Source organism: Ammospiza caudacuta, chromosome 4, assembly GCF_027887145.1.
Source record: "Ammospiza caudacuta isolate bAmmCau1 chromosome 4, bAmmCau1.pri, whole genome shotgun sequence".
Lineage (NCBI taxonomy): Eukaryota > Metazoa > Chordata > Aves > Passeriformes > Passerellidae > Ammospiza > Ammospiza caudacuta.
In genome coordinates this window covers 52,259,017-52,284,030 of record NC_080596.1, presented here as the reverse complement: position 1 = coordinate 52,284,030, position 25,014 = coordinate 52,259,017, and the positions used below count along the sequence as shown (strand labels likewise).

At 38.1% G+C, this 25,014-nt stretch overlaps 1 protein-coding gene across 1 annotated transcript in view; it reads left to right on the top strand.

The window, feature by feature from the left end:
- ATP10D (ATPase phospholipid transporting 10D (putative)) overlaps positions 1-25,014 on the top strand; it is a 39,584-nt gene that overhangs the window by 5,013 nt on the left and 9,557 nt on the right. The window contains exons 2-17 of the mRNA XM_058803648.1: positions 5,083-5,397; positions 6,163-6,357; positions 7,318-7,522; positions 11,462-11,547; positions 12,679-12,785; positions 13,532-13,663; positions 14,498-14,625; positions 14,770-15,022; positions 16,160-16,395; positions 17,053-17,241; positions 19,239-19,854; positions 20,000-20,106; positions 20,999-21,125; positions 22,277-22,461; positions 23,624-23,933; positions 24,506-24,582. Coding sequence (XP_058659631.1) covers positions 5,132-5,397; positions 6,163-6,357; positions 7,318-7,522; positions 11,462-11,547; positions 12,679-12,785; positions 13,532-13,663; positions 14,498-14,625; positions 14,770-15,022; positions 16,160-16,395; positions 17,053-17,241; positions 19,239-19,854; positions 20,000-20,106; positions 20,999-21,125; positions 22,277-22,461; positions 23,624-23,933; positions 24,506-24,582 — 3,219 coding nt within the window. The 5' untranslated portion in view covers positions 5,083-5,131. The remainder of the gene's footprint in view (positions 1-5,082; positions 5,398-6,162; positions 6,358-7,317; positions 7,523-11,461; positions 11,548-12,678; positions 12,786-13,531; positions 13,664-14,497; positions 14,626-14,769; positions 15,023-16,159; positions 16,396-17,052; positions 17,242-19,238; positions 19,855-19,999; positions 20,107-20,998; positions 21,126-22,276; positions 22,462-23,623; positions 23,934-24,505; positions 24,583-25,014) is intronic.

Below are 25,014 nucleotides of genomic sequence, written 5' to 3'. Positions count from 1 at the left end.
TAGCAAAAGAGAAGGATGTTGTCAGAAGGGAGGAAGTGGTTAGGAGAAGCCAGGGTAAATGGTAAGGCACTGCACATGACATGTGAGCAAATGACCACAACATAATAGTAAGGTGCACTACCAGAGCAGGATAAACATAGGCTAAATTATCTACACATCTGTTTTGCTGGTGATCTTAAGAAATTATCTAGTATGAGAGCAGTCAGGGATTGCTCAGTGACTTGCCAAAGGCTACCAATAACATAACTGGAACTAAGGAATTTTTAGTGTCAGCTCCATCCCCCACCAGGAAAGCTGGGAGTAAAGGGTTGCATGCAGATATGCAGGTGATGCTTCACAGAATTGGAAGCTGACAGAATTTACAAAAGACAGTGGAAGTCACTGGAAAAGAAAACAACTTACAGACGTGAAATACACCTACAAGAGAATGCTTACGTGGGGCTTTATCATTCCAGGCCCTTCTTCTGGGGTACAGACCATTTAAAAGTAGGGATTTTCTCAGCATTACCACTAGCAGAGAGTTCTCAAAGCCTGTTTTTGTTGTGATATAGGATGGTCAGACAAGGAGAGTGTTGATCTGTCCTGTGGGAAAACTGATGCTGTTGTGCCTTGCTTTAACGAATAGCCAGCTATTGCCTGTTAACCCTATCTGGTCCCTCCAGTTTTTCATATCTCAAACTGCATTATAAGAAGAGGAAAGAATCAGAGCACGTGAAGGAATTGGTGTAGAAAAAAAGCAAGAAAGCATATAAACCCAGTGTCATATAATTGCCTTCCACTTTTCATTGTTATCATTATGTTAGTAACAGTTAGTAAGCTTACTACAAGAACTTCCCTTTTTGAGTGTAAGACATGTCTGAAATGCCTCTGTATCAGCTGTTTCCATTTAGCAAGATCAAGAGTGTTTACTTGGACAGTGTGTAGGGTGAAAATAAGGATAGGTTAGATTGTGTGAGGCTGTCCTCAGAACTTAGCAGGTGATGTTTTAGGCTTCCTGTTTTCAAATGCATGAACATTATTCCTGGGGGTTTTAAACATAAACATATTTTTTAGAAATTAACTTCTAAAAATAGTGCTTCAGAGTAACTCATCTTGTAGATCACTTGCCAATGTTTCAAGAAATATCTGCTGTTTTGTATTTCTTTAAGATCACATTAGCTGGGGAAACTCAAAACTTGGCTATGAAAAATAACATGACAAGAGGGTCAAATAATGTTTTAAGGGAATTAATTTATCAGAAAAATTGTTTAAAATAGCTTTTATTTGATATTTGGTGGCTTAATCCTCTAAAATGTCTAACATTAAGTTGATGAAACTCCTGACTGCAGAAAATGTGTTCAATACTTTATGAACCAAATTTATTGAAGAAGAAGAAGAATAAAATTACTCAAAATTGACTTAAGAAATGCAAAAGAGGTTTCTGAAGTTTGAAATATCAAAAGTGCTTTTTTAAAATGCTGATGCAAATTATTTGAAAAAAAAAATTGCAAAATAGTATCTCAGTCAAATCCCAGGTGAGTCAGAGGGCATTATGGCAGAGGAGGAGATCCAGATACTTTTTTCCCAGCATGTCTGTTAATTGTCTGATTCACCTCTCTGATGATAGGAGATTATTTTTTATTTCTCATACAATGTTTCCAGTGCTGTGGGTTTGTAGTTATTTCTCATCCCTACAATCTTCATTTTTCTTAGATGTGGTTACATTAGAATACTGGAGATACTGACAAAAACATGCAGTGCACAGAACTGAATCTGATGTTTCCTGTTCCTTTTTAAGCTCTGCTTCTCTGAGGAAGGGTGGGACAGAGGTTTTGGGCCTGTGTCAGGAGTCAGAGAGGATATGTTTGTGGTGAGGGGTGACTGCTCTTCAGCAGCATTGCATGTGCAGTTAAAACTATTAGCTCCTCATTCAGTGGTGGGGAATTCCTTCTTAACATGCTGCCATGTTAAAATGTCCAGTGCTCTTCCTCCCTGCTTTCCCATCTGCTTTATTTTGTATAAATAGTGGTCACTGGGCATCAAATGCTAGAAAAGAGAATAGATTATGGAAACCAAAAATACTTAGATTTTGGAAGGTTTTGAAATTTGTGAGGTATACTTTAGCTGTATGCATTATTTTGCCTATATAATTTTCACTGAATGAACAGGATCTCCTGTTTAAGCTTTTGCATTCCCATTAGCCCTGGGAGATCAAGAAAGACTTTCTTTCTTCTTCATCAGTGTCAGATGTTTGTTTGCCTGGTCTTATGAAAACAAACATGATTTTCACTACAAATATAACCTAATTTCAGATATCTGGCTGGCGGTATCTTGGGAAATTTCCTGGCATTTACTTCCTTAAGTTTGCTCCTAGGTCATTGTACACTGTAACAGTGTGTAGAGATATGTCAGATTATTGGGCACAAGTGTGGTTAATGGACACACCCTGCATGATTCATGCTAAAGATGAAGACTTGAAGGAATCTGATAAATTTTACAGACTAAATTGTGGTAAAACTCTCTGTGATAATCCAGCATATTTTTAGTTAAAGCAAACATTTATTTTAAAGGTCTTCCATTGTGCAAAATCTGTTTTACAATTACTGATTTGTCACAGCAGAGACAGTTAAGGAGAATTGTTGTTTCTTCAAATGGCCAGGCCTTAAGGTTGCCATCCAGAATCCAGAAGTTTGGGGCTTTTTTAATTGCTGAGTTGCTGAAATTCCTTATTGCTGGAAAAACACCCAACCTACCTCTTTTCAGCCAGTCATCTTTTAAAATTCTTTAATTTCCAGTTCTTTGTTCTTTAATTCAGTCCTGGCTTTTGTAGATGAGTCTGTGTTAATTTGGGGGTTTGGGAGCTCTAGGTTTATTGAAAGTCATGTATGGATTCCACTAGCAGTACGTTCTTCAGTCCCTAAGCATTTTTGAAAACCTTTCAATCTCTAACTTGTTGTCAGGCTCAGACAATTAACAGACATCCTGGGAAAAAAGTGTAAATTTACTGAAGCATCTCTTTCCCATGTGTACTGATCAGTGTTCATATGTATGTCTGTATGGTAGCCATACATTTAAAGTGATTAATTGGTGTGAAGTAGCTGCTCTAAATGTGAGTTCCCCTTTCTGGAGGAAGGGCTGACCCTGACTAAAATAGGATAGTAACCTCTCTGCAGAGGGCAGTCCCTCTGGGAACTGTCTCCCAGGCAGTAGGATTAGAGGAAGCAAAGATAGAAGATGCCACATTCTGTGAAAATCAGAGGATGCCATGTATTTTAAAAAATCTTCACTTCTTCTTTCTTGCTTCTCCTAGAAGTCCCAGACATTGCTACATTCCCTTGTGGCCTTTGGTAGTCTGATGATTACTGGGACCACAAGGTTTAGGACTGAGGAAAAAAGGAAAGCCATTTCCTCAGACTGGACCCTCATGATGTCTGGGGGAGCTGAAGGGCCTTGGAAGTACAGCAGGGTAGTGCCAGGGGATGCTGAGAGGAGATGTTATATAGAGTTTTTGGTGGGTTTTTTTTCTCCTTCATGTGCAGGTCATGGTTTGTAAAGAAGGTGATTTTCATGTACAGAGTTACAGTCTTGTGAGGCCCCATGACAGTCAGTAGCTACCACGTCTAATGGTGATAGGACAAAAATGTCCCATCTTAATTTGATGCGATGAAGAGGCCAGATAAGCATCAGAGAAAAGCTTTCTAGCTGTGACACCGACATCCTGGCTTTTTAGGAAGTGCGAAGAATCTCCTTTTTCAGAACAGAATGGGTTGATGTGGAGATATGAATAGTACCCAATTTTTAGAGGACCTGGTGAGGGCATTGCACTCACATGTCAAGAATTCTGAAGTTGTAATAGAAGAATCAACAAAGATATGTACAAGATAGTCTGGATAAAATAGTCAAGTTGATAGTTTGGAAAAGTCCTATTTAGAGCAACATTTTGGAAGAATCTGAGCAGGACAGAGTGGCATTTGTCAGTAGAAGAGAAAGATACCACATGAACAGAAGCTTGAATTGATTGAAACCAAAGTCAGGATTAGTTTGATAACCACACAGGAGAGTCTTTTGTAAAGAGATTTCCTTTAGAAAGATCCAGCAATTTTTAGAAGCAGCTTTTGTGTGGGAGTTTAGAAAGAGGCTTTATTAAAAAATTTTGCTAGAATCTACGCAGGCAGTAAGATACCAGATGGAAGGAATGTAACCCAGAGTGAGAAGTACTGGTGATTTTGGGCTTGTACAATTTATAGTTTTAAACAAATATGAGATGAACTGTTCTATGGAAGAAGTAATACAAGAAATGTAGCAACCATTAGTTAAAAGTTTCAAATTGTAAAAACCTTTGTTATAAAAACCAGCACTTTAGAGCTTCTACTAAAGCATGGTTTGTGCAAGAGGCCTTTTCTGACTGCACTGGGTGATTTGATAAAGTGAGCAACACATATATCTATAAATGAGTATCACCTATAGCTATGAACTTTGCCTCTCTGTAGGAAAAGAAATTCCTGGGTAGAATGCTAGAGCTTAGCTAGGTGGATAAAGGAGAAGCATTGGCATGAAATTTATTAATCCTCTGTCATTTGTTAAAAGTTCTCAAACCTCTTTAATTCACTAGAAGAAGTTTGGTTGATAATAGCTACTTAGTGCCTTTCACTGGCAAGTCCTCACTTCGTGTCTAAGGCTGTACTCAGATGCATATTATTAGATTGTTGACTTCTGAGTTTAAGAAGTTTTGTTAACCGTCAGCACGGACTGCAGTGTCTGAGATGAGGATTCCTTTCAAAATGCTGTTCTCTGCAGAATTAGCAGCTTGTCTGCCTTTCTGCACCATGCTACAGCATGAGAAACTGGTGGGTGGACTGCTATTACAAAAATATTGTGCATTTTAAACAGAGTAATCAAATTATAGAATCCTGAAAGGTTTGATGAAATTCAGATAAATTCAATCTTTGAAGCAGAAGTTCCTGACTTTACATAACCTATTAACAGTCTGGGTTGGGTTCATTATGAAAATTAGTTTTTTTTCCCTAGGTTCATTCAAAATGGTAGCTGTGACTTTTTGTTGAAGCCTTTACAGAATTGTTGTGTAACTTGCTGTATTTTCAGACATTTCAGAGAGATGATTCTCCTTGGACTGTAAAGTGTTTCAGGTGCAATGGCAGATCCCATCCGCTGGGCCCGATACCGATGGCAGCGACTGATATCAACAGAGGGCAGAGAGTGCAGCAGCAACAATTCAAGTACCAAGTGCTATCAATCATCAAAAACTACTGGCAAACATAGGATAGTGATACCCTGTTTGGGACATTTTAAGGAAGAGTATGAAAAAGTATCAAAACTGTACATGAACAACAAAATACGAACTACTAGGTATACTTTATTGAATTTTTTACCACGGAATTTATTTGAACAATTTCACAGGTAAGGAACTCCTTTTTGATTGTGGTAATTCTTCTGAAGCTGAATCCTTCTATTTAAACATTTGTGTGTGTTACTATATATTAAAAAATTATTCCTCTTGCTGACCTATCACTTCTGAAAAGATACATTATATATGGCCAGAGTTTCTTGAGTATCATCATTGTTGAGCTATTCCTTTTCTCCTTAGCTTATGTACTTTCTGCTTGTTCTGTTCTTTGGACTATGGAACTGTTCCTTGCTCTTGGAGCACTGCCACACACCAATCAACAGTGGGATTTTCAGCTTATTTCCTGCAATTGTCTATTTCTGCTTCCCTCGTGTCTTTCTGCCTTGCCAATTTTTTTCTCTTCTGCTTGGAGAGCTGCGGATTTGTCAAGCTACACAAGGAGGTTACAGGATGGCTCCCTTTTTAAAATATGTCATCTTCCCTAAGAGATGATAAAATTAAGTTTAAAGCACCTGGAAATCTGAGAGTGCAAAATTCATCAGTGCCTCACTCTGGAAAACATGTGCTTGGACAGCAGTCTGAAAATACAGGAGAATTCTTGGTTTCTGCATTACCTGGTCATGTATGTTAAGCAACTGTGTTGCTAAGTAGTCTATTGACTGGATAGTGAAAACAGAGTTTGGGATACTTATTCCTTAAATTGTGGGTGAAGAAAATATAAATTGCTGGTAACTTAAATGTCTGTATAGCATGGAGTGGGGAAATGAGGATCATTGCCTGCTCGCACAGTTAAATCCTGTGTTTTCTCTTTGTTTCAGAATTGCCAATTTATATTTCCTATTTCTGGCTGTCCTAAATTGGGTTCCTCTAGTTGAAGCTTTCCAAAAAGAAATTACAATGCTACCTCTGATTGGGGTTCTGACAATTATTGCAGTGAAGGATGGTCTGGAAGATTATTCAAGGTACAAAATGGATAAACAGATAAACAACTTAGTAACCAAAGTATATAGCAGGTAAGAGACAAGAGTGTTCGTGGTTTATTGTTATTATTTGACTATGACTATTATATGAAAGTAATAACTCTTTTGCTTACCTTCTGGATACTTATAGAAGCATAAAATAATGTAATTTGGAAAAGGTCTCTGAAGTCATTTAGTCTTAATCCCCCAGCTCAAGCAGGGCTGTTTAGATCTGTTCACTCAGGAACTAATTGTGACTAGATCACCAGTTTTGTTAAATGGTTATCATATTAGTGTAAAATCTGGAAAAAAAGTTCTACTTTGAGGCAAGTGAGTTCATGCGTGTGTTTGTACTGTACTAACCGAGGCACTTTGACTAGTTAAGCATTGTCAAACATAGCATTTGTTTTGAAAGGTGTATTTTTAATTATTTTTAAACAGCTTAATGGAAATTGAAAGGTTGCTAGTTTATCATTCATTAATGGCATCACGTCATACTCATAGTGTGATGCCATTTCCCCAAAGAGAACAAGATGGTTTTCTACTTGTGTGTATCACACAGTTCATTCAGTACAAGTGTTAACATCTGTATTCCACCATGCAGGACTGCAGTGTTATACAATGTGGGTGCAAGTCAGGCAGGCAATCTGCTAGTGGTGAGTCTGCTAGGCATCTATTATCATGGATGATAAAAAGACAGGAATGCATCATATTCTAAATTAGCCATCAAAAAACTACTCAAAGAATATACCAGTGCTGTCCACATAATTGTTTTTCTTGTATGCCTGTCATAAAAGGATATTCCAAGATGTAAAATACAAAAATGAAGGAAGTATAGTGAATGGGTTTTTTTTAATCTTTTTTGCATGCTCTGTTTCCATGTGGGAAAACAAGTATTTTGGAAAATGTCACTTTTTATATGTTGTAGTAGCCATCACAAATAGCACCTCTAGATTTTTCTCAGTTTCAGCTTATGCATTTGTAAAAAAATAACTGTTCTTCTGTGTATTTCAGGAAAGAGAAGAAATACACAGATGAGTGCTGGAAGAATGTCAATGTTGGGGACTTTGTCCGGCTTTCACGCAATGAAATCATTCCTGCTGACATGGTGCTGTTATATTCCAGTGACCCAGATGGGATCTGTTATATTGAAACTGCAGGCCTTGATGGAGAAACCAATCTAAAGCAGAGACAGGTGGTGAGAGGATATTCAGAGCAGGTAAAAATTGTGCTTTTCTGGTGGTGTAAGAAAGCTGACATGACAGGTGGTGAACTAAAAAAACCCAAACAGCTCTCTAGACTGCCTAATTCATGGTAGCTCAGCAATCCCCATCTGAAAATCAAGGTACTAGGTAACACAGTTCTAATTTGTTGCTTGAGTGGTTTTGGAGCAAATCTTTTCATGTTCACATAACCCAGAGAAAGACAGGTCTATTTCAAGTAATGAAAACCAGCAAAATTAACAATTAATGTAAACCTCAAGTAGTTACTTATGGTGCATAACATGTCATGGGTGAGAAATTGGAGTTTTTTAGAAGGGATTTCTGTGCTATCTAAAGGCCTAGAGAGAAGAGCAGGTACTATCTTTTTCACCCTTTCTTCACATTGCATACACTTTGTTACTCCCATATAATATTTTAATATTATTATGCCTAGCAGCCAGAATGATGGAGGCTGGCACAAAAAAGACAATATTAAAAGATTAAAGAGTCCTGACATTTCTGTAGACTTCAGTTCTGCTGCTGGAACACCATGCTTAAAACAACTGCAGGGAGCTTCAGTGTTGTCCATAACAATGGAGTGTTTAGACCTCTGGAGATAAAAATTACCTGAACTGCCTCTGAATTGACAGCAGTGGTGAGGAAATGAGGAGAAGTTGTCTCTAAGTGCCATTCCTTAGTGGGTCTGGTAATACCAAGGGTGTGACGTGCTATCCATGTACGAGGCTGTTTCTTATCCCCTAACAGTCACATGCTTACTTTTATTTTTACTTCTGTTTTTATTTTTATTTCTTGATTTAATCTTAAAACAGCAAAGCAGGAAGGACTGTTTGATCCTTTTTTATATACATATTATTACACAAAGCAAAATTCCAATGGTTCTTCAGGCTTACAGCATATTGAGGTGGCCCAATTCTTGTAGCAGCTCCTGCTACCAAGGTCTGATTTGAGTTCCACTCAAGAAAAAGACTTTTTCATTTTCTGAAAGCTTGTATCAAAATTCTAAGAAGAGTCATGCTGTCCAAAAAAATGTCAATTCTTTCACCAGGACTATTCATTTTCGTAATCAAATAGGAAAAAAATATTTATAGTTCCTGTAGAATCTTCTTGTCAGATGGCTTGGTTTTTGAATGTGCAGTCATGGTCTGCTTCACAGACCTTGAGTGCACCTCCAGCTGAGCTCCAGCCTGGGAATTTGTCCTTATAAACTCAGGCTGAGTAAAACTGGCAGTGCTGTGTAAGGGGTTGACTGACTGACCTCTCCCACTTTTTAACCTCAGAAGAAAAGGAATAAACAACACCAAATTAAAGAACATATGAATACAAGAACTACAGAGTCTTAATCTTTTTCCAAGGTTGTTATGTCCTGCTTCTTTGTGACTGAGGAAGTAGAAGCACAACGAGAAAGTTTATCAATGGGACACTGTTGATGCACATGGGATTCCTTTAAGAGAAGACAAGGCAAAATGAAAGCAGGAGGCAGGTGCTGAAACTCTCATAGTGATTTTTGAATTATTTTTTTCAATGGTTAAATGACAACAGGAAAGAAATGAGGAAACTAACTTGAGGCTTCTTAAATAGCAGTGGGTGATGAAACATAGAACACTGTCTCCAACCATCTTGGCATTCAAAGAGAAATACATAAAACAGAAGAGAACTGAGTTCCTGAGGGTGATAAAACAGTTTTGTGAACAAATTGACATTACTCTGCTGCTTTCAAGATACTAAAATGTTGCTTCCTCTTAGGAAGGGTTTAATCTTTTTCTTCTACCCCTCATGTGGTTAGCTGAACCATGTACAGGTTCATGGGGGTGGAGGAACTGATATGCCATTAGCACTAACACTGTGAGCAGCAAATATTTCCTATTAGATTACAAGAAGTAGCAAAGAACTGCAGCAGTTGGTTCCCTGTCAGCCTGTATGGTCAGTGACTGAATCCAGCCCTGGCTGCAGCATCCTCAAAGCTAGTGGCAAGTGCTGTTCTTTTCTTCTGGGAAGCCTCAGCCAAGCTGATCAAAGGCATTCCTAGGTCTCCCCTTCCACCTTAGCCATACACCCACTCCATTCCCATGCTATGTTATCAGATTGTGCGTGTGGCAGGAACACAGCACAGCCAAAGCAAGCGGGCTTGGCCCTGGGAATCTGCATCTCCCCATGTCAGTGAGTGTCTGATGCCTGTCATTCCCAGCTCCCTTACTCAGTTTCCATCTTTATTGTCTCCCTTCTTTAGGGACCTTTACACAAAATTCAAGTAATTCTAATTCTGCCAAAATTTAAATCTTCTCTTTTGTGCCAGGAAACATAAGAAAACTTCTCAAGAAATAACATACAAAGGCTTCTACCCTCAGTATTTGCTTTGCCAAAATTACAGTTATAATGAAAAAATATAGAAAATAGACTTATGGTCCAGGAAGATGTGAGTGTCCATATCAAGACAGCTGCTTTTGGACATAGTTTTTGTAACCTCTGTTTTATGCTGGCAGAGTGTAGATAGTTGTGTCCACTATAAATTACACCCAGAGTTTCAGTGCTTGCTGTTTCAAGGTACATTACAGGAAGCTCCACCAGCAATATATATTTAGATGTTTCTAGACAGTGGAAGAAAATAATTTACTGCTTTGACTATTTCACTTTGAGATTAGTTCTTATTTGGGTAATCAGTGTACAGTGCAAAATTCTTGCTAAGCATCTGTCAAACATTCTGTCTATAACATCTTATAGGAATGTTGTACCTCCAATGCAAATCAACATGAGAAGGGCCAGTAGGGAGACAGGTCTTTCACAGTTAAGTAAGTTTGCAAAGAAACTGAATATATCTGTGTCAAAGGCTGTGTTCATGCTGACTTCAGGTCGATGCAGTGCAACAAATCAATATAGCAAAACATAGCAAAAAAGAATTTTAATCAAGCTAACAAAGTACTTGTGACAATATGATGTCTTCTGAGTTTCAAATTCTACTTACAGGATTGTGTTTTAAGCTCACAGATGCTATTCTGCCAGTGTGAAGTCATCCAGTTGATAGAGTACAGCCTTCTCAGAGACTTGTAATTATTTTGAAGATATATTCACTAACACCTGTGAACTAGGTGAATTATGCTTGGGAGTTTGAAACCTTGGTCATTGGGTTTTTTTTAAAAAAGTAGAACAAATTACTTTCCAAAGAGTTAGTGGCAGATACTCAGCTTGGAAATGACTCAGTTTTACCAGAGGGAAGCCTGTGTTATACTAGAGACTAGAAGCATATTCATATGCCATCAATTGAAATTAAATCACAATAGCAGGTAATTCCATAGATAAGGCCTTTTGGTTTTTCTCTTACTTCTGGTCATGTTTATTCTCATTAATACGGGAGAGTTAGTTTACTTGACTTTTCACTGAAATTCTCACCTGCTTTTTGTTTGCAATATGTAGTTCTGGTCTTTTATAACAGCCTTTCTTTGGTACTTTTAAGTCTCAAACATCATTGCAAAGTTCTACCTGCTTGCTTTGTGTTAGCACGGAAACCATCCTGGTCATGGTTTTGGGAAAAAAAGTCTGTTTGCAAGAAATTCTGCTTGCAGAGAAGACAGTGTCTCTTTTTTCTGTTTTTTCATTATCATACAATGAGAAAAATCTATGGGAAATCTCTGCCTTTCAGATTACTGCTTTTGTGTTTTTTTCTTCCTCCTCATCCTTCCACACATTTTTTTTCCTCTCCAGTGTTCTCAAAATATCAACAATTCAACTGATACTTGACAGTGTTTAATATTTACAAGCAAGTCCTATGGTGTGTAAATCTGATTTATACTGAGTAGGAGACCATCAACACCACCAGCAACCTACAATTTAGAGGCTAAATTGTTAGGTAGTGATATCTGAACCTCTAAATTTACAATGTTTTTAGGTTCTACACATTTTGTCTGAGTTCTCTGGGTTTTTTTCCCTTCCCATGGCTTTAGGTCTCTGAAATTGATCCAGAAGAATTTTCCAGTAGAATAGAGTGTGAAAGTCCTAACAATGACCTCAATCGTTTCCGAGGCTTCGTGTAAGTAGGCTTGCTGGCTCTTTAAACTTATTGTCATTTGTTTTGGCATTCTTACTAATTTTAGGAGATCTTGTAATGTTTGCTTTAAGAAGTAGTGATATGGATAGAGGTCAGTTTGCACCACTGCATTTCTGAGTGCAGCACAACAGACAGAGCTCCAGAAGGGTTTTCTGAGCAGCAGATGGGGCACTGATGCTTTTTATTTTGTATTAAATATGTTGAACATCTTAGTTCAGGTTGTTTTGCAGACTTCATACTTGAAATAGCTGTTTTAAATCTGCTCTTCATAATATATGGTATCTGTAGTATTTGGTCTGGACCTCAGCCTGACTGGGCAAGCTGCATTGCTTAGAATTAGAAATCAGAAGGACTGGCTTACTTTCCTACTCTGATTTCTTTTGTGTAACCTTGAGTCAATTGATCAAACTCCTTTTGACCAGTATGCCTATCTCTGTCTTTTCTTCAGACTGGGTTTATGAGTTTTCTTCATGGTTAGGGTTGGAGGGGACATTAAGGTACTAGATGATTATTAAGGTCCCTTCCAACCCCAGCCATTCTGTGATTCTGTGATACTTACATGTTTATGACTTTCTATAGATAGTAGGAAAACAAACTACTTTTTTACCTGTTTTCAGGTTTTGAGCGTTAGAATGTCTTTATTCTTCCCTTTGCACACTGACACATTAGATATTTGAGAATAAAAAGAAATAAATATAAATCTTCGTCTCTGAGGAAGCACCTTGACAAAGAGTGGGCCTAGCTGCACTGGAAGTATACCACAGGAGTGATGGTGCTCACAGGAAATTTACGATGAGATTTAATATTTTTTTCAAATATTTTCTGATGCTGATAATCTGAATAGGATAGGGGTTTAGATTTCCAGTGTTTAGATTTCCAGTCTTTTCAATAGTGTTGCCTGCTTCTCAAATACCATATGGCAAATGTTCAGATTTTAAAGGGTGATCTGCTTTCCTGTTACTCCATTCATTTGAAAAGTCCAATCAGACATGTCAGGATGGCATTCAGTGACTTGCAGCTTCTTTGGGAAATCTGTTCCTAATGGTTTTGCAAAGCCTGGTTGGTAACTGCTGGATTCCTACAGCTGACATGAGGTGCTTTTTTTTTTTGCAGTGAGCATTCAAACATGGACCGAGTGGGTCTCAGCAAGGAAAACTTACTGCTCCGAGGATGCACAGTAAGAAACACAGAAGCTGTGGTAGGCATAGTGGTATATGCAGGTTAGTGAACTGCCCTGGCTTTCACAGACTTGCAAACAAGGTAGTTGTGTGCCCTAAGAAACAGAACTGTACAAAGGGGAATTGGGAGAGTAAAAGCTTGAATCCAGCAGAAGGCAGCCATAGGTAGAAATATTAAGAATTCATATCTGAGTTAAGTTTGTTTCTGTTTTCACCGTAACATCTGATACATCTGATTATTCCTGGAAGGGCAGATCTGTTGTGTGTGAACAGATCCTCATCCTCAACTTGTTAGTTGCAATGGTAAACTGAGATTTTGAAATGTATATGGAAATGTGTGACTTGCTTAGGACTTTTTTCTTAATCAAAACTGAAGCCTCTGCTGTTCTTCTGGTTCTGTTCTACAATTTGTAGAAAGGACAGAGTTTTTTACACTAATCAATATGATGTATCCAGCCAGATAGTTGTAACACAGGTGTAGGGTTTTGTAGAAAATGTTAAAATAATGGAAGGGTCAAGAATAATGTTTCTAAAGGAAAGAATATTAGTGACATTTTATGTAAGCTAATGAAAGTTGACTTATATATGACAGATTTTGATTTAACTTGTTCAGTTTTCTTTAGGACAGGATTCATGTGTTGTAGGAGAATCTGATTTACTCATATTTATAATGGCTGTTCAAATATTACTTAATAGAAATATTCTGTTTCCCAAAGCTTTGGAAATATAAAGCACTTGCAGTTGTGATACCTGTTATTAGAGAATTCCAACCTCCTTTTTGGTTGCAGGTCATGAAACCAAAGCTATGCTGAATAACAGCGGCCCTCATTACAAGCGTAGTAAATTGGAAAGAAAAGTGAACACTGATATTCTTTGGTGTGTTCTGCTCCTACTTTTGATGTGTTTAACTGGTGCAGTAGGTAAGTGAGAATTGCTCAGATTCCTGCTATTTTCCTTTCTCAGCCTACAATGGTTAGTTTTTTATTTTGTGGCTGATTGATTTTGTCAGTCTTCATCCAGGTGTAATTTCCTGAAAGGTGGGAGTTCTGTGAGGTTTAAGTTAATTTTGTCATGTTTGATCTGGAGTGTGGTTAAAAAGTTTGTTCCTGATGTGAATTTTTGGGTCTGGATCCTGTTTCTCCATTTGATTTATCTTTTTTCTAACTAACTGTTCAGCAAAACTCCTGTTTTCCCCTGGGATTTTTCAGGTAATTTGAGATACATGTACACGCTGAGGTGAGAGACCTAGTGTAACTAGAGTTGGACAGACTTGGTATTTTAGAGGTTGATTAAAGTATTAGCTTGAGTACATATAAACAGACTAACTTTTCTGACAGATCATAAAGGTGTTTAAAATATGTTAAAATACGTTTAATAAAACTTCTTCAGATTACACTTAAAAGTTATGACATGATAATGTGTTCACTAGTAGACTAAAACCTAAACAAGCAAGGATAAGAAAATTAATTGCCAGCAAGTTTTTTTGGAGGGAAGAAACTGTTTGTGAAGTGTAGTTAATTTTTGTTTATTTCTGAGATATGTTGTATAGATGCAGTTGATGGAAGGCATGTAAGGTGTTTCTTTACATATGTATTGAAACTTGGGACTCCTGTTGGGGAAAAAAACCTCAAGATATAAAATTGTAGTTTAAAAGCTTAGAAAAAACTGCAGAGTGTAACAGCTAACATAATAACTCTGAGCCGTGAAACGCTTTATGTAAAACTGATTGACTTTATCTTGTTTTTGTTTTCAAGGTCATGGACTTTGGTTAAGTAGGTATTCGGAAATACCTTTTTTTAACATCCCCAGGCCAGATGGGAAATCAAATCCTCCAGCATTAGCAGGCTTCTATATGTTCTGGACAATGATAATTTTGTTACAGGTAACTGATCTGCTTTGAACATGGGTCATATTCTGATCTCAATTGTACTCTTGAAGTAACTCTTTGGCTTCAGTAGAGCTACTTCGTGCTTGTAACTGGCCAAAGACCTTGGTGTTATTTAATCCCTATGTTTTATTTTGCTAGGTCTTGATCCCTGTTTCTCTCTATGTTTCAATTGAAATTGTCAAATTGGGACAAATTTATTTAATACAGAATGACATTGATTTTTACCATGAGAAAACAGACTCAAGTATTCAGTGTCGAGCACTAAATATTGCTGAAGACCTTGGCCAGATTCAGTATATTTTCTCTGACAAGACTGGAACCCTCACTGAAAATAAGATGGTTTTTCGGAGATGCAGCATTGCAGGACAGGAGTATTGCCATGAGGAAAATGGTAAGACACTCAACCTTTGTCCACCTGGATCATTTTTCCAACATATTTGAAACCATGAACTAAATATTCTTTACTCCTTATGGAAGAAGTTTCATGCTGTCTGTGAGTTTTAGGCACTGAAGTGCTAGTGTATGCTCATAGAATGCTGTTTTCACAGTGCAAGGTAAAACTTGAAAGCTGAATAGTGTACGTAGTTCCAGTGCTTTCCAGAGGTTTCAGCTTCTGGCATGTGGTCAAACACTCTCAGAACTCCAGTGCAAACACTTGGATATGTTCTTAATCAAGCACATGATAGCATAGGAGTGTTTCCATTTGCTGCAGAGATTCTTTACACAATTGATTTGTGGAGAGAAACAGAACTGCATTTACATCTCTGGCACAAAGGTGTTACACATGTCCAGACAAAGTTTGATTATTGAAACTTGCTTTTCAATTAAAAACTCAGAAAATGTGTATCTTTTTGCGAGGCGGTGTCCAATACTGAAACAATAAACACAGTTTGAATGAGTTCCTGCTGGCAGCTGTATTTATCAAACCTCTGACATACAATCCTGATCCATCATAACATAATGGCTAGAAAACTCGTCAGAAGTCTGGTCCTCTTTTTCTGGCTTAAAGCAGAATTGTTGCTATTATTCTTTATGAAATTCTTTGTTTTATTTCTTCAGAACCTCCAGTAAAGTCCTATTCAGTGCTTTCTCAGGCATTCCATTCTAATTTGTCCCATCACCTCTGACAAGGTTTTGTTGATACCTAGCCTGAGTTCATCTTGCCACAATATGGAGCCATTGGGTCTTCTGATAGCCACAGTGTTCACGGAAAACAAGCTATTACCTTCCTACCTCTATGCAATTTCTCTTCACTTGAACATGCATTTGACTCCCATCAATGTGCCCTTCTGGAGGTTGTATGACACTGGTTTATTTGAACTCCAGTTATGTAGAATTCAGATAATTTTTGTTCTGTCTTCTGGATTCAATCCAGTAGAATGCTGCTCAAACAGGAAGACAGTGTGGTGGCTTGTTACAGGTTTAATTTTTCATACATGGTGGATTATTCTTAACTATATAAGTAATTCCTTACTTTAGAGACGTTTCTTTTGCTCATGGAACAGTAATTTTGTTTCCCTTTCCTTAGCAAAGAGGTTGGAATCCTATCAAGAGATTGATTCAGAGGATGAGGATTCAGCTGATTGTCACTGTGGCTCTTCAACCCCTACATCAAAATGTCAGGGGCACAACTGCAGAGCTGTGTGTGAACCTTTGAAGAGAAAGTCTTTGAACCAGTTATCTAGTAGTTACTCTGCATTCAAAAGGCAAGATGAAGCAGGTGATATTCCCAACTCAGGACACATGGCTTTCAGCAGTCCCATAGTAAGTAGAAGCTGTTTGGTTTATTGCTAAATTTCTGAATTAACTCATGAAGGTATCTCTTTTTACTCCCATTTGATCAGATTGGTTGTCATTTAAGAAATCCCTTCTCTCTTCCACCAAAATTTGGGGTGTCATGATGGCTTGGTTGCATGCTGTTTACAGCTGACATTGTTGACATATGTTGGCTCATGAGGGTCTGTACTTTGACTCTTGCTGCTCTGCATCCATGATCAATTCAAATGAAATTACTGACTTAATAACAGTTTGTTCTTTTATTTTAAGAGGTTTCTAGCATTTTCCTTTGTTTTTAATAGGAAATATCAATATGGTCAATACTTATTTGAGGTTATGTGAGGAGAAAGCTCTGCTTCTGTACCTGAAGGTATCTGAATATCATTCATCATTGTTAATCTCTGTTGAAGTGTCTAAAGCTATGAACTAAGCCTTTAGTGTTTACGTCTTTGGGCAGGAAGTTTGCCATTTTCAATGGACTAGCACAAGGCAGTGAAGATGCCAGTGTTCCTCTGTTTCCTGGTATTACAACTCAGCACAGGAGGGAAGTTGTATGAACTTCTACATTTTGATCGTCTGTAACTGATTTAACCTCCAGAGGCTAAGTTTATAACCTGATGGAAACTTTTGTTCATTTCAAAATAGGAAACAGATGTTGTACCAGACACACAACTGCTGGAGAAGTTCAGTCAAATTTCTTTTCATTCCTATCAACAATCAGAAGAAGCTAGCAGCGAGTTATCTTTGGAGACAATGTATATCACTGATTTCTTTCTTGCTCTGGCAATCTGTAATACTGTTGTAGTCTCAGGCCCCAATCAGACACGTCAGAAGGTAAGGTCATGCTTTTGGTTATTTGACCATATTTGCAAGTAGCTGATCTCCTTTTGGTTCAGTTACAAAAATAAAAATACTATTAACTGACATTTAAAAAATTATCGTTTTCACCTCTGCATTTTTGTCCTATTAGGAAGAAGGTAATTACTATAAAACCATGGAGTGCAATGAGTTAATGAATAAAATAATACGGATAAAGTGGCTTCAATCTTCTTGTTTCTGTGACCATTTGTAACTTTTACAAGACAAATTTGGAGATTAAATTGCAGTTGTAATTTTTTCCATATTCTAGTTACGGGTTTCTTTAGATATGGGTATAACTTCCTGTAATAATACATTAACAGTCAGGTTACCTTCACAAGTAGATTATTGTTGGCTGAAAAATAAGAATAATCACTGAAGATTCACAGAATATTGAAACTAAGAATGCTCTTACCTCATGGAATACTATTCCCTGACTATTCAAATAGATATTCAGCAAAAGTATGGAAGATGAAGCTGTATATGTATATTAGTCTGAAGAAAAATTGCTTTGCAGAATGGCATAAAGTTGTTTCACCATGAATTAACAGTGCATTTTCTAGTCTGCCCTGGTTTAGTAGTTAGGAGTGCACACAACCTAGCTTTTATTAAAAAATAGTACTTTTGGGTTTTTTCAGTGTGGGATTTTCATAACTCTATTTTTTGCCAGTTTTGACTGTGTTGCAGGATAATTCCCAAGTTCAGCTTTGACTTCTTTCCCTCATTACCTGGTAATTTACATTTGCTGACTTTGTTTTTGGAAAAAAAAATTAGTGACATGTGCAGAACTAGATTTTCATGTCCGTCTAGGTAGTAAACCCACAGCCATAGCTGGAGACATTCACAAAACATATCCTGTGGGGTATAAAGTACCTTCTATTTATAAATAAGCTTTATGTTTTATTGTGCTTCCAAGCATTCCCAGAAAGTGTCCGGTAGGCAGCCTAGAGATCCATGTGAGGAGGATGAGTTCATAGTCAATAGTTACCTAATCCTTAAATGGGATGGAGACTCTCACAGGTGAGAATCTTGGTTTTTTGAGAGTAATATATCTGAATAACTTGCCAGCAGGGTAGAAGTTCTCCAAGTCACTGATAGGTAGATTGGGAGGAGCAATGTGGAAGGAGGTTTCTGAGTTCATGATTAGGGAATGACAGGAGATAACTCAAGGCCAACGGGAAGTTTCAGTGTTGCCATAGGAAGAGGCAATGAAAGGACATTCCTAGTCTCTGTTTCCATGATGTTGAATGGAGACACATTGCACCTTGCTGGAACTGTGGAGGACTGAGCCATAGTTTGTCCCTACTTTTTGATTTTCAGTGGCAAAGAGAACATGCTTCCTGGTAACTCATTCTTACGTCCTTACCAGCAGTGAGCGAGGAATGTCAGCCTTGTATCCCTATCCCTTATTTTTGTAAGCTGTTAGCTCCCTAGCTGTTCTGAGTAACAGGAAGCCAATTATTTTATAACACTGATCACAGGGGAACTTTCTTTTAATTCAAACCACTAAAAACTGTTGATAAGTTATCAACAGATAACTGTTGATCAACATAAACTGAATGTTTAGCAGTTAGTGTGAGGGGGTTGGTTTATTCTTCACAAATATTTTGCTAATTCAGCACAAGGGTTAAAGTGTTTAGTTCAGTGTGCCACAACTTCAAAAAGTTACAATGTCATACTTACTCTGTTCATTACTGGAAATTCTGAAGAGAAGTATTGCATGGAGTCATGAATTCAGCATGAAACACATCCAATTGTCAGACCTGAAGTACTTTTACAGCTTTTAGAGGCTGCTTACTGTACTCAAATGGTTTACCTGAGCTGGACATCTTTAAAACAAGCAGTCAAACACATGGTAAATTTTAAAATACTGCTTTCATTATGAAGCATACATATTTTGTAAGGTGTCCTTCCTTAATATAATAAAAAGGAAAAGTTTAACATAAATATTTTCTCTAACCATTCTGTTCCAGATGAGACTCTCTTCACTGAGTAGGATGCCTATTAAATCACTTGAGGAAATCAGGCAAATGTTCCAGAGGTTTTCAGTGTGGAGACTAAGTTCTTCTCCACTTCCAAGTGTAAAGGAGTCATCATCCGAGAGCCTCAATACTTTTGTGAGAAAACTGTCTATTTTTAGAATGAAACTGGCTTCACCTACTTTGGATGGAGATACTCAAAGGATTTCTGAACCTCACGCTATTGACAGCCCAGAAAATTCTCAAGTGCCTGGAGAAATCCATCTAGAGAATGTAGCTGCTGGTGGTGAACCCAACCATGCTGTGTCATCTATTGAATTATCTCCCACACCAAAACTTTGTTATGAAGCTGAGAGTCCAGATGAAGCTGCCTTGGTTCATGCTGCTAAGGCTTATAAATGTGTTTTACAGTCTAGGACTCCAGATCAAGTAACTGTGGAGTTTGCAGGTCTGGGGCCTTTAACGTTTCAGCTTTTGCATATCCTGCCTTTTGATTCACTGCGGAAAAGGATGTCAGTGGTGGTTCGGCATCCAGTCTCCAACCAAGTGGTGGTGTACACAAAAGGTGCAGACTCAGTCATGATGGATTTGTTGAGAAGTGCATCTGAAGGTATCTACAGAACTTGTAATTCACTCCTTAATGATAAGTTTTAACATTTTGCTACTTCAGGGATGTATTCAGACTTCAAAATTTTGTGCTAAATTGAGCCTAAACATGCATGTTTAATTTGCTTTCTCTTCTTTTTGTGTGACAGTACATAGTAATAATTCTGAAATTGAAGAGAAGATTAAAGAAAGAACTCAGCAGCATTTGGATGATTATGCCAGAAGAGGACTGCGCACTCTGTGTATTGCTAAGAAGGTATTTCTTTTAATACATATTTTGTAGAATGTTTGCAGTCTGTGACCAGCCTCAGTGGTACCACCAATGGAGCAAACATCATGTCTTCCAAACAGATTCTTCTATTGCCACATTTTGTTTATCCTGATGTTAATTTAGGAAGAACTTGTAAGAAAACCCAGATCAATTCCTGACATCTGTTAGATTGCCGTTTTTGTCAGTTCACGATGCCAAGCATTTAGCGTCTTAATTTTAAAACAGGGATTGTCAAATAGCCAGATTTTTCTTCAGGAGTCATAAGCAGGTCTCATTGTGTGAATCTTACCCTAGGTGGAATTCCAGACACAGAAAAGAGATTAAGTCACACCTGTTTTATTGGGTTTCACAAACAGTTGCAGTGTTACAAGCTGTGGATGCACAACTGAAGTGATGTTTTGAGATTCCATTTTAAATTCAAAGCTGCTTGGAAGTAAAATTCCATAGGGATTGAAACAGGTTAGAAGCCTCTTGATAAAGCTTTTTGCAAAGTGAAAGCACAGGCTGTGTAGCTGTGCAGCCATCGAGATGTACCCAGCTGTGCAGTGGTTCTGTGCCAGTGTCAGCACTGCAGGTGAGCAGCAGTGGGGTCATTGCACTGTGCCCATTGCCCTGCCTGCCTTCTATCCAAATGGAAATCTGTCAGGCAGCCCCAGGAACCTGCAGGGTGCCAATGAGTAAGTAGCCTGGAAAAGTAATCTAACACTCTGAACATTGTACTAAATCTATGGACATCCTGGAGCATGTAAGCAATGTGCTGCCAAGGGCTGCACTTGTAGGTTTGGGATGGGGACAGCAGAAGAACCATAAGAACACTTCTGATGCACTGTTCAAAACCCAGTGTAGATACATGCCTATGTTTTCCCTCCCTGTGTAGGTGATGAGTGATGCAGAATATGCTGAGTGGTTAAATCATCGTTTTTTAGCAGAAACCAACATTGACAATAGGGAGGACCTGCTGCTTGAGTCTGCCATGAGGCTTGAGACCAAACTAACTTTGCTTGGTAGGTAGAAAATACTGTAACTCCCAGGAAAATGCCTGTGATGTTCATAATTGGAATTTACTTGCAGAGAGCTGTGTTAATCTCAATCTGTGTAACACATAGCTTTTTACAGACTTAGAATTTATCATCACTCCTGAATTTTCATAAATCTCACTGGTAAGTTTGTACTAGTTGTAAAACACACTGAGAATAGATGGTGCTTTCCTGTTTTTTGTAAAAATCTACTGTTATGGGGTTTTTTTTGTTTCTTTTATTGTTAATATTATGTATTTTTCTATTTTCACTAGATTTTTAAAATGTAATTATAACAAACACATGAAATGATAGTAACAAGTCATAGGACTGCCTGTGCAAATACTCAGAGATACCCCACTTCTGGGCATATTTCCTATAAGTGTTGCATTCATGGCACAGCAGATGTGCTTGTGCTGTGTTCTCCTTTAACAACATAGAGAGAAGTAAGGCATGCTTCTGCCAGAACCATTCCTCTGAAGGTCATTCAGCTGTGCAGAAATGAAACAAAAGTGTTTGCTGTAGGTGTGTGGAAGGTAAAAACTGCAGGCAGTCTGGGATAATCATTTTAGAGAACTGCCCAGCAAATAACATTGGGAAAACAAAGTGCAAAGATCTGACTGTGGTGGTAAAGGCAGCTCATGCTAGAAGCTGAAGAGAGACAGATCCTATTGTGTAAAGTGTGCTCCTTCTCTCAGTTGGTGTCATATCTGCTTAGTGCAAATGCAATAAACCTTGATACTGAAGGAATTCTGGGATCACTGGCTTCAGTTTCTGGAGAGAAGCTACAGCAGTGCTGCAAACTAATGATTTTTTAAGGCTATACAGGTATCCTTTGCCACTAAAGCCAACAGAGAGAAGTCAAGCTGCTTTGGAGACCTGCTGTCTTGCAGGCTTGTGTCTCTGGTGTGACAATAAGCAATATGGGTTGGCCCTAACATTAAATGGAAGTGAAAATAAGGAGGTTAAGCAACTTTATACTGCAAGGTGCTTGCTTTCAGAAAATTCCAAGCACATCGTGGTAGCATGTCTGTTTTGGGATGTGGGTGCAAAGAGAAAACCAGCTCATCCTGTCACTCTTGAAGCATTTTGGTTCTGGAAATACAGCAGCACTAATCTTTCTGCTTCTCTGACTTTAGGTGCCACTGGCATTGAAGATCGCCTGCAGGAGGGTGTTCCAGACACAATACAGGCATTGCGGAAAGCTGGAATAAAAATATGGATGTTGACAGGTGACAAGAGAGAGACAGCTGTCAACATTGCCTATGCTTGTAAACTGCTGGAACCAGAGGACAGAATCTTCACTCTTATATCACAGACTAGGGTGAGTAGAAAAGTAGATTTTCTTCTCTGCTGAAAAATTCAATAGGGCTAGTCCACAGGACAATACAGAAAAGCAAATGTTGTTTGCTTGGGAAATCAAAGAACATTTGCTTTTCTGTATTGTTCTTCCTTGTGGGTAAAATATGAAATCCATTCTATGTATGTAGAAAGTCTGTTTGAAGATCTGTTTTTTTATATGCAGTCCCTACATTATGATTAATTATTTTAATTGAATAAACTTCCTGATTTCTCTCAGTGGTAAGCTAAGGAGTTGATATGGCCCAGGTTTGGAGGACTGTTCTTTAATTCTTTAATTTTTCTGTTTTTCTCTGCTTATATGTATCTTATGACATACAATTTGTATATGCCATAAAAGATAGTGTGGCAAGAATTAACTGTGGGGAAAATAAAGTGAAAAAAGGATTTTTAGTCCAGTTGTGTTTGAGGAAAGCTTGGAGTTTGATTTGTGACAACATTTTCCTTTTATTCTGCTGGGAAATTAGTGTCTTACTTGACAATGAGAACTAAGCCCCTTTTGCAGAAGTGTTCTTCCTCCCTCTAACTAGGCTCAGGAATAAAAACTAGGATTTGATACTGTTGCATTTCAAAGCAAAATGATGAGAAGATTTAAGAAGATGTATTTTTTTCTGTGTTGCATGTGCTTTATATATATTGATACCACAAACTTTTTGAGCATCTCATATTGATTCTGATAAGGTAAAACATTCCACAAGGCCAGTTCCACAGTAATTCATGGCAGCTCACCTGTAAGGTGATATGAAGAGCACTTTTGGCTTTGCATGCCAGACAAAAGAAACAGAGAGCAAAAGTTTTATCAAAGCTGTATTTATATTACAGAATCCTGTGGTTGCTCTTCCTGCTAATTTGTGAAAGTTTTCTGGCTTGTATAGGTTTTTCTCTCTTCTCTTAGTGCAATACCCAAGCAAACCTGCTCAAGCAAAGTTTATCACACTTTCATTAACAGCAGTCTACATCTTTTGTGATTTTAAAGGGGTATTCAGCCTCTTGTCTGAGCCTTTCAAGATAAATACTATACAAGGACAGCATTTGACATTTTCCCCATATCTACTTTATGAGTTAAAAAAAGGGAGGCAGACTACAAACAGAATTTCATAAGATGCCTTTCTCTTGTCTTTTATTAGGATGCCTGTGCCTTGGTAATGAGCAAAATTTTAGAAGATATCCAGAAGAATGCTTCTGTCAAAAAAAACCACAGTGAGAAACTTGGAAATGTCTCTGCAAGTCCCTCCACCCAAGCTCAAGGGTTCAATTCGGGCCTGGTTATTGATGGAAGGACTTTAGAGCATGTCCTTCATGACAGCCTACAGAATATTTTCTTGGAACTCACAGAAAAATGTCGGGCTGTAGTCTGTTGCCAAGCCACACCACTGCAGAAGAGTGTCCTGGTTCAACTGGTGCGAAATAAGCTAAAGGCAATGACGTTAGCTGTAGGTGAGTCTTGTGGTTATCATCCTTTCTCTGAAAAGAAGTAGAAGCCAGTTTCTTCTCTTGTATATTTTGTTAATGTCTGTCACAAAATTTATTTTATGAGCAAGGTAATCCTTTGAATTGTAGTTGTCTCTGACGTGAGATGATGCCTGTCTTCTGAAGTAGCAAATTCAGTCTATAAACTTAGGTCAGTATAAAGCAGTAAGAACAGCATGAGTCATTGTTATGAACCATGCAAAGCAGCAAGTGATAGCAATTTTTTTTCCATCATAACCACGCAAAATTAGGAGGCAGAGGGGAGATGACTGGCTGTGATTTAAAGCACTCATATTTTGTGGTGCATCATGCCAGCTAAATTCTGACAGAAGGAACATCTATGATCTATTTGGAGAACATAGCTCAGTTCAGTTGTGTGTTCCACTTACTAATCCTGTTTTCCTTAGTGTTTTTCAGTGTTGGCCATAAAAAGGTATTTCTCTGAACTCTCTGGTGTTTGTATTTGTCTTTTCATGCCACCTCCATAGCAATGTGATAGCCAGCAAAGCTAGTTTTGATTTTTCCTCTTTTCTCTGTAGGTGATGGTGCCAATGATGTCAGTATGATCCAGGTGGCTGACACTGGTGTGGGAATATCTGGCCAGGAAGGCATGCAGGTAGTGTATCCAAAGACAGCTGCAAATGATGTCAGGTTCCATTTTAAATCAGTTCAGAATGTACTCTGGAGACCCAATAGCTCCACAGTCTGTTCCCTTACATGGGCAAAACTTTGCAGCCTGAGCCTCACACCCCGTCCTCAGCATTCCACCAGGAGCAATCAGAAGCTGAATGCCACAGGTCAAGCTTCAAACAATAGTTTGCTGCCTGTCAGCGAGCTCCATATTCCTCATGTCCTGCAGGGAAATGAGCAGCCTAAGTGTCAGTGTCAGTGATTTCTATGCAGTGATTTATTGTGTGGTAAGAATGATGACAGCCATATTCCTGCCTGCTCTGTTGGACTGAGCTCTGTGTGTTAGTTGTAAAGTCTTGTATGGAAGGGGATATCTGAGGGAGGATAACCTGGCAAGCACTATGTATAAAAAATTGTA